The sequence below is a fragment of the Tachypleus tridentatus genome, chromosome 1, assembly GCF_004210375.1.
Source record: "Tachypleus tridentatus isolate NWPU-2018 chromosome 1, ASM421037v1, whole genome shotgun sequence".
NCBI lineage: Eukaryota > Metazoa > Arthropoda > Merostomata > Xiphosura > Limulidae > Tachypleus > Tachypleus tridentatus.
The window spans coordinates 9783819-9793304 of record NC_134825.1 but is presented as its reverse complement, the minus strand read 5'-3'; the positions used below and the strand labels follow the sequence as shown (position 1 = coordinate 9793304).

General features: G+C 34.6%; 1 protein-coding gene across 1 annotated transcript in view; it reads left to right on the top strand.

Annotated features, from left to right (window-relative positions):
• The window catches only part of LOC143224032 (sushi, von Willebrand factor type A, EGF and pentraxin domain-containing protein 1-like), a 102828-nt gene that overhangs the window by 16735 nt on the left and 76607 nt on the right, over window positions 1-9486 (top strand). Inside the window, exons 3-5 of the mRNA XM_076452529.1 lie at window positions 2784-2935; window positions 4545-4730; window positions 8301-8489. Coding sequence (XP_076308644.1) covers window positions 2784-2935; window positions 4545-4730; window positions 8301-8489 — 527 coding nt within the window. The remainder of the gene's footprint in view (window positions 1-2783; window positions 2936-4544; window positions 4731-8300; window positions 8490-9486) is intronic.

The window sequence follows — 9486 nt, the reverse complement described above, 5'->3', positions numbered from 1 at the left end:
CCTCCAATAGCACAGCAGTATGTCTGCAGAATCACACTGCTAAAGACAGGGTTTTCGATACCCGTGGTGTGCCCAAAGCACATGTAGGCCATTGTTTATCTTTGTGAGTAATTCTAAACAAAAAAATACTATCAACATTTGTATCTAGATACGTCTCCTCTCACTACTATGATGACAATCGAACCACTAATTATTTCCCAACATTTACGTTCTGCATCCCCTATTAAAACTCGTTAGTTTTATTGGTATAGTTAAATAGTTTTATAGTTATTTCACATGATAACAAAGCGATAGAAAGGGTGAAACCAACCTTTTAACCGCTTCCGCAAAACCCTGAGCAGTAAAGTACTTTGTTCAATCTCAAAACAGATATTTGTTTCTTAATTGTCTCCTTACGATCAGTCTGTTAACAGTTTTACTAAATCCAAAAATTGTGGGTCCATTCTCAAATGTCTTTCCACCAGATTGATCAGATAAGGATTATGTTTAGCTTAAAGAAGCATCTTCTATTTGTTTGCTTTTTTTAATTTCGCGCAAAACTACTCGAGGGCTATGTGCGCTAGTTGTCCTTAATTTTTAAATAATAGAAAGGCATCTAGTCAACACCACCCACGACCAACAACTGGACTACTTTTATTACCAAACAGTGGGATTGGCCGTAACGTTATAACCCCATCCACAGCTGAACGGGTGAGCATGTCCGGTGACAGATTCGAACCCGCGATTTACAAATTATGGCTTGGCCACTATCCCACCAAACTAGTCAAGAAAGAAATTCGATTATACCAAGATAAAGTGGACTCTACTTTAAATAACTGTTCATCAGATGAGTCACTGTTGAATCGCCCTCAACTAGAAGACACATAAGTCCATTTGTTGTCCTGTTTTTTGGGCTAGATAGGTCACTAAAGGATTGAACTATCCTGAAAACGCAACCCCCCCCCCTCCGTTTTAAACCAATTTCCTACTAATGATTTTTGTTTGTTTGGGAATTTCGCACAAAGCTACTCGAGGGCTATCTGTGCTAGCCGTCCCTAATTTAGCAGTGTAAGGCCATGCCGGGCCTGCCTACTAATGAAATTCGTTTAATTTGAAGATAAAGATTTGTCTGTTTTGAATTTCTTGGGGTGTTATTTTAACCAACGAATAGTTGGATTAACCGTAACATTATAACGCCCCCGCGGGTGAAAGAGCAAGAATGTTTGGTGTGACGGGGATTCGAACCCGCTACCCTCAGATTATGAGTCGAGTGTCTTAACCATCTGGCTGTGCCGGGCCTAAAGAGAAAGGAGTTCATGTCTTTACCTTTAACTTCTATTCAGAAGTTAACAGACCTATTCGACTGTTAGTGTTACAGCGTATAACGTCAAGTATGACGCTGTTCACCCGACACTTAAACCTGTTTGGATAATTTATCTGTCATATTTATTTTCTCTACTTCCACTTCCAGTGTCCTTTCTTTAACATTTTTGTACATCGATTGCTTGATGATGCTAGGCTAACACTGGCGAAACGTGATGCTATATCAACTTTATCTTTATTAACTAGTATTGATTTAAATGCATATCCTTAGAAGAGATTCTGTTTTAGTAAAGATAAACTCACGACGAATGTGGCTTAAAATAACTTTCAATGTAAGAACAATATGAACCTGAAACAGTGGGTGATTTGTTCCACGTTTTATTTGAAACAGAATTGAATATTGGTTCATTAACTCTATTAATAATATTAACATAAATGCGTTGATGCTTTTGGTAATTTTCACCCGTCCTTTATTTTTGGCTTCTGTACTGTGTTCTCAAATTACACAGTTATTACAATACTCTGTCAAGAGAAATACAAAGTCTAACAGTACTCTGTCAGGAGAAATGTAAAGTCTAACAGTGCTCTGTCAGGAGAAATGTAAAGTCTAACAGTACTCTGCCAGTAGAAAATGTAAAGTCTAACAGTGCTCTGTGTCAGGGAAAATGTAAAGTCTAACAGTACTCTTCCAGGAGAAATGTAAGTCTAACAGTACTCTGTCAGGAGAAATACAAAAGTGTAACAGTACTCTGTCAGGAGAAAATACAAAGTCTAACAGTATTCTGTCAGGAGAAATGTAAAGTCTAACAGTACTCTGTCAGGAGAAATACAAAGTCTAACAGTACTCTGTCAGGAGAAAATACAAAGTCTAACAGTGCTCTGTCCAGAGAGAAATGTAAAAGTCTAACAGTACTCTGTCAGGAGAAATACAAAGTTTAACAGTACTCTGTCAGGAGAAATACAAAATCTAACAGTACTCTGTCAGGAGAAATGTAAAGTCTAACAGTACTCTATCGGAAGAAATGTAAAGTCTAACAGTACTCTATCGGAAGAAACACAAAGTGTAACTGTACTCTACCAGTTTGTAGAGTAACCTGTAACCTGTCAGGAGAAATATAAAGTCTAACTTTATCAAGAGAAACACAAGATCTAACTGTACTATAGCAACGTAAAATTCGTGTTGTCTTTGTCTCTGTCGGAAATACGCGTGGCTGGCAAGGAGAAATTAAAATTTACTTTCTGTAAGGGTAGTGAGGGATAATTTACAAAATGGGAAGGATATTTACAGGGTCTTGAGTTTTGACTCTTCACTCTTTGTTATGTGGAAACATAAATTTATACGCTGTTGGTGAGTGAAGGTAACCATTTTGTAACTGTGGTCAGTCATTTTTTGTTTTAGGTTTGTACGGTAAAGAAAGCTCTGCAGTTCTCATATTACACATGTGCATTTTGATTGGTTTTCATGTTTCTTGCTCTTGCAGACTGTTAAGGCCTCCGGGTTCAGTAGAGATTGCCGTAACTCTAGGTCCAAGGCCTGGCACTAAGGTCTCCGAAGGTGAATATTTCATACAACTCCACATTAAAAAAGCTGGAATCAAACTCCAAACCTGCCAGTTCCGGCTTCATGTAAAAGGTGAGATTTAACTTATAATTCCAACCCCATAGATTCGGATTAAATTAAAAACCGAGTTTTAGCTTCTACTTTAAACAGTCCAATTCTGAGTTCGAATTAAAGATAAGTCTTAGCTTATACTTCAAACTCGTCTGAACCTAATTCAAGTAAAAAAAATCAGCCTTAGCTTATAATGATATTTATAAGTTCTCGTTTCAAATGTAAGTTGAACCTTAGCTTATAAACAAACCTATCAGTTCCAGTTTCAAATGTAAGCTGAACCTTAGCTTACACACAAATCTACCAGTTCCAACTTCAAATATAAGCTGAACCTTAGCTTATACACAAACCTATCAGTTCCAGTTTCAAATGTAAGCTGAACCTTAGCTTATACACAAACCTACCAGTTCCAGTTTCAAATGTAAGCTGAACCTTAGCTTATACACAAACCTATCAGTTCCAGTTTCAAATGTAAGCTGAACCTTAGCTTATAAACAAACCTATCAGTTCCAGTTTCAAAAGTAAGCTGAACCTTAGCTTATACACAAACCTATCAGTTCCAGTTTCAAATGTAAGCTGAACCTTAGCTTATACACAAACCTACCAGTTCCAGTTTCAAATGTAAGCTGAACCTTAGCTTATACACAAACCTACCAGTTCCAACTTCAAATGTAAGCTGAACCTTAGCTTATAAACAAACCTATCAGTTCCAGTTTCAAAAGTAAGCTGAACCTTAGCTTATACACAAACCTATCAGTTCCAGTTTCAAATGTAAGCTGAACCTTAGATTATTCTTACTGGCAGTCCCGACCTCAAGTTCATTTAATCCTTAACCTAACCAGTTGTTTCACTTGATTTTCTTTGTAGTGTTTTCAACAAGTCGAATTGCGATTTATGAACCGAACAGCCGTGGGGCATTATAATGTTACGGTCAATCCCACTATTCGTTGGTAAAGGTAGTAGCTCAAAAGTTGGCAGTGGGTGGTGACAACTAGCTGCCTTACTTCTAGCCTTACACTGCTAAATTGGAGACGGCTAGCGCAGACAGTCCTCGTATAGCTTTGTGCGAAATTCAAACCAAACCAAATCTCTTACAAACTATGATTGGCGGAGACAAACTCTAGGTGTCATTATTACACATACCATTCCATTTACTCTCCCAAATCATGGTTGGGACGACAATTCCAGACATTATTATTACGTTAATATAATCTGTCCTCTCTTACAAATTGTGCCTGGCTGAGACGAACTCTTAAGTGTCATTATCATAACTTCGAATCCATTTTCTATTTCAATTCATGACGAATAAAATATAGTAAATAACGTAACAGTTAACTGAAAATGCTAAAATGTTGTGGTATTCGAAACACTCACAACTTAGTGGTTGTTGTTGCTGTTTCTATACATGAATAATTTTACTTCTTAGTTTATTGAACGAAAATAATAGTGAACTGTTGAATTATATTTATTATTGTCGTATGTAATTTTATTAATGGTTTAAAAAGAAACTGATTAATTAATTAATATCTTTTTAAATATAATGCAACATCATATTATAATAACATAAATATCTTTAATTGTACAATTTTATGCAATATGTTTATAATATTGATTATCTTATGGTATATAGTTCTAAAATGTCCGCTTCTGAAGGCTCCGGACCATGGATATGTAAGTTGTTCTAATGGCACAACATGGGGAAGCATCTGTAGGTTCACTTGTGCGAGTGACCACAAGCTTGTAGAACCACAAGTCATCACATGTGAAGGTGACCAAAGCAGTGTTCAATGGACTGATCAGTCACCAACGTGTCAAGGTAATTAATTAAGAAAATTTCTCCTTGTTAATTGCTTTCGTGTAAACCTGTAACATAATCATAAATGTAATACCCTAATGGCTTCAACATTCCTGTATTTCACTAATAAGTATAGTAATGTAATGGCTAAATCATTCCTGTATTTTATTACTAAATATAATAATGTAATGGCTAAATCATTCCTGTATTTCACTACTAAGTATAGTAATGTAATGGCTTAATCATTCCTGTATTCTATTACTAAATATAATAATGTAATGGCTAAATCATTCCTGTATTTTATTACTAAATATAATAATGTAATGGCTAAATCATTCCTGTATTTCACTACTAAGTATAGTAATGTAATGGCTTAATCATTCCTGTATTCTATTACTAAATATAATAATGTAATAGCTAAATCATTCCTGTATTCTATTACTAAATACTAAATATAATTATTTAATGATAGAACTATATATAAGAGCGTAATGGCTAAATCATTTCTCTGTTTTATTACGACTGGTATGAGACGTATCTGTTGTATATGAAATGTTGGATTTTTAAAGAGAAGTGTGAAACATCTTTTTATTGTTTCATTTATTTAACCAAAATAAGCTTCAGGTTTAATACATTTATATCTTTTTATTGTTTCATTTATTTAACCAAAATAAGCTTCAGGTTTAATACGTTTCTCCCAACGAGTTGTAAGTTTATAAATGTCATATTTAAATATCTGGACATCTTTTGATGCAATAAGCTCTTCGAAGGCACTTTCAATTGACTGCAAATGCTGTTCATTTTTAAAAAAACATGTTCAAATCTTTAAAAAGTAATATTAATAATCCGTAGGGAAAAGATCTGGTTAATATGGTAGATCTGGTTAAGTGTCATACAGTAGTTCACTTCATTTTGGGTTAACAGCATGTGAGACATGAGGTCAAACATTGTCATGAAGCAGTATGGATCCACTACAACTGACTATTGCTGGATGTTTTCGTGACAACTTTTGATGCATAATTTGAAGTTCACAACAATATTTTCCTGCTATGATTCTTTCTCCTGGGTTTAAGAATGAATAATAGATCGCACCTGCTAATGACTACCAAACACTGAACATAAACTTCTCATGGTAAAGAACTGGTTCTGATACTCCTTCATAGTCAAGTCACTGTCTGGATCGTCGTCGATTGTCGTAAAAATCAATTTTTCATCACAGGTGACAATTCTGTGGAGAAACGGATCGTTTTTGTTGCGAGTAAGAAGTGAAGAGCAAATCTCAACTCGTCTTATTTAATGGTTTTCAGTCAGTTCATGAAGTACCCATTTATTGAGTGTGTTTCATCTTACCAACTTCTTCAAGATGTTGGGAAACTGTTGAATAATACACCTTACATTTGTGAGCAAGTTCTCTCACGGTTTGGCAGGTATCTGATTCAACTAAGACCTTCAATTCTTCCTTATTGATGGCTGTTTGAAGTCAGTAAATGGATTATTTTCAAGACTTGTGTCGCCAGAGCGAAATATCATAAACCAACGCTGTGCTATGTGCCCATTAGCTGTGCCTTCACCAAATACATGGTTTATATTTCGAGCTACTGTCGTTATATTGTGACCAAGCCTGAACTCGTACAAGAAAATTACACTAATACTAATTTTATCCATGGTGATAAAAATAAATATAAGTATGATTTAGTTTATGAAATAAGAAAAGTAAAGTGAGCTTGAAATGAACCAAACAATATATTATATTATTCTGACAAATTAACAATAATGTTTCTCTTTCAGCCACTAAAAATTTGCACATGAAAATCCGACATTCTATATGCAACAGAAGTTGACCAACAATTTTTTACACAGTTCGACAGTCATGACAATAAAACTTAATTAGAAACAGGTGTATAATGTAAACAACTCCTAAGTTGTTAACATGTAAACACGTATAATTTACTACTAAAATTTGAAGTAATTCTTGACAGAAAAAAGTTTTAATTTATTTTGTATGGGGGTAACGAGGCTAGTCAAACTGACTGACATCTCGTGAAATTGGGGTATTGAATATACCAGATAAAATACGAAGGCTAATAATGTTTACTGAAATATACCAGATAAAATACGAAGGCTAATAATGTTTACTGAAATATACCAGATAAAATACGAAGAAGGCTAATAATGTTTACTGAAGTATACCAGATAAAAGAAGAAGAGCTAATAATGTTTACTGAAATATACCAGATAAAATACAGGGAGTCTAATAATGTTTACTGAAATATACCAGATAAAATATGAAGGCTAATAATGTTTACTGAAATATACCAGATAAAATACGAAGATAAAATACGAAGATAAAATACGAATATTTATATAAGAAAAAGTTGGGAATTTCTTTCGGCGATTTTAGAAATTACACAAAAGAATTTTTCTAATTTTTAGAAGGTTGTTGTTGTCTTGAATTAAGCACAAAGTTACACAATGGGCTATCTGTGCTCTGCCCACCACGGTTATTGAAACCCCATTTTTTAGCGTTGTAAGTCCGCAGACATATCGCTGAGCCACTAGGGGGATGTTTTAGAAGGAGAAAAGTATTTTGAAACTTAACATGAAAATCTCGAAGCAGTAACTTTCTTGATTGCATACATTAAAAATTAATTTTTCGCAAAAAATACTACTATTGGAAATTCTAATTTTCTGTAAAAAAGGCTAATGTTTACTGAAAGCCAAAGTTTCTGAAGATACAGGAATCATGTCGTTATAATCTTATCACAACTTCACGATGCGATACTTCAAGTACTAAATACCGAAGAGTGTGGCATAAAAACTAAATCACTCCATATTTTGCTGCTTCACTGGTATAAAATCCTGTCAAAGTGATGGGAAACCAAAGCTTAGCAAAGCCCTTCAATATGCGTTTGTAACTTTGTAACTATGATAGGAAGAACGCAAACCCTTCAAGCTCAGGAAATCCAAAGCCTATCACGAGTATTATTTCCTTTTCTGAAGTGTGTGTGTCCTAACTTCGATCCCTCTTCCAGTAACCACTGTTTACAGTTATTTTGTAACCACGGCCATTACATTATTCCAATAGTTCTGTTAAAACCACATTTCTTGTAAATACTCGATCATCAAAAACTTCCCTTCATAACAAACAATAAATTAATTTCACCCACTATTAAGTAAATCATTGGCGTAAAAACTCCCTTTGTGACAGGCTTTTATATAGCAAAAAGTGCCGAAACTATAATGGGAACTGGCAATGAAAAACAGGAAGTATGATAGGAGGAAAAGTGAAACTGGACACCTGTAACACATGACGTTCGTAGAAATAGAGCGTGGCCAACCGACACTTGGCTTTCTTTATTATGATACAAAAAACAGTAAATTAACAGCCAAATCATTCTGTATTTGATCAACGAATACTGTAAGACATCAATCATGTAACAAATGTATCTTTCCTAGTGGACAGGTGCCCGTGAGTTTAAAATCTATTGAAGTTTGAAATTTCATAAGAATTTCTTTGCATATTTTTTAGTAGTATATAAGATGATTCTTACTTGTTAGAAACAAACCGGAATAACTAATATTATCTCTTAGTCCAGGAATGTCCTAATCTGACGGTCCCAGATCATGGATTTATGATGTGCACCCGTGGACCCTTGATACCCGGGAGCATCTGCAGGTTCGCATGTAGAAAAAACTACCAGTTACTTGGAAGCGCTAGTCTTCAGTGTAGGAACGAAGACGGTGCTATTCACTGGAGTGATATATTACCGCTCTGTAGGGGTAGGTTACAAATACTTCTTTCATTTGTTTTGAATTTGTGAGGGCTATCTGTTACAACCGTCCCTAAATTAGCAGTGATAAACTCTTTTACTAATGACCAGCAGAATTGGCATTAACATTAGAAAAAGATCCCTCAGCTGACATGTTTGGCGACTTTGATTCCACTGCATTTTGCAGGTCGAACGCCCTAACCACCAGGCTGTGCCATGTCCGTCTTAAATATGTAGTTCTTACATCTGTCAAGCTTAATGTCTTCTGGCAGGTAAAGGGTATGTTTGCGGAATTAAAACACTAAAATTTGAGTTTCGGTTCCTCGCAGTGGACTGAACGCCGATAACCCATTTCGTATCTGAATGAACAGAAATAATAACATTCATTATCAGAAATTGTGACGTACTGTTTTCGGAAACTGTTTTAAAAATTGATTTCGGAACAGTGATTCTGGCAAAGCACACGCTATGCATGTAAAGTAACTTGTAAGTGACGCCTTGAGAAACGAAGTTCATTATATGTGTATCTCAAGTGTTGTGATATAAAAAAAAGAGAAAAGTTTGTGAATTCTAAAATCTGGTCATATTGTCCCTAGGTAACTTCTATATTATTTATTATATTGTCCCTAGATAACTTCTATATCATTTATTATATTGTCCCTAGATAACTTCTGTATTATTTATTATATTGTCCCTAGATAACTTCTGTATTATTTATTATATTGTCCCTAGATAACTTCTATATTATGTATTATATTGTCCCTAGATAACTTCTATATTATTTATTATTATCATTTAATATGAATCATTGCATCATTCAAAGGATTTTGACCAGTCGGTTTCTGCTCTGTGATGTAAAAAACGAAATCACTTTTTAAGCACGATATTTTGTCGGATCTAGTCTAAAGCTAAGTCTCTTTAGACTTTTAGTATTTTGTATTTTTTTTTAAATCATAACAGGAGAGTTTTCTCAAAACATCAAGGAAGTAACAAATACAGTTCAAGTT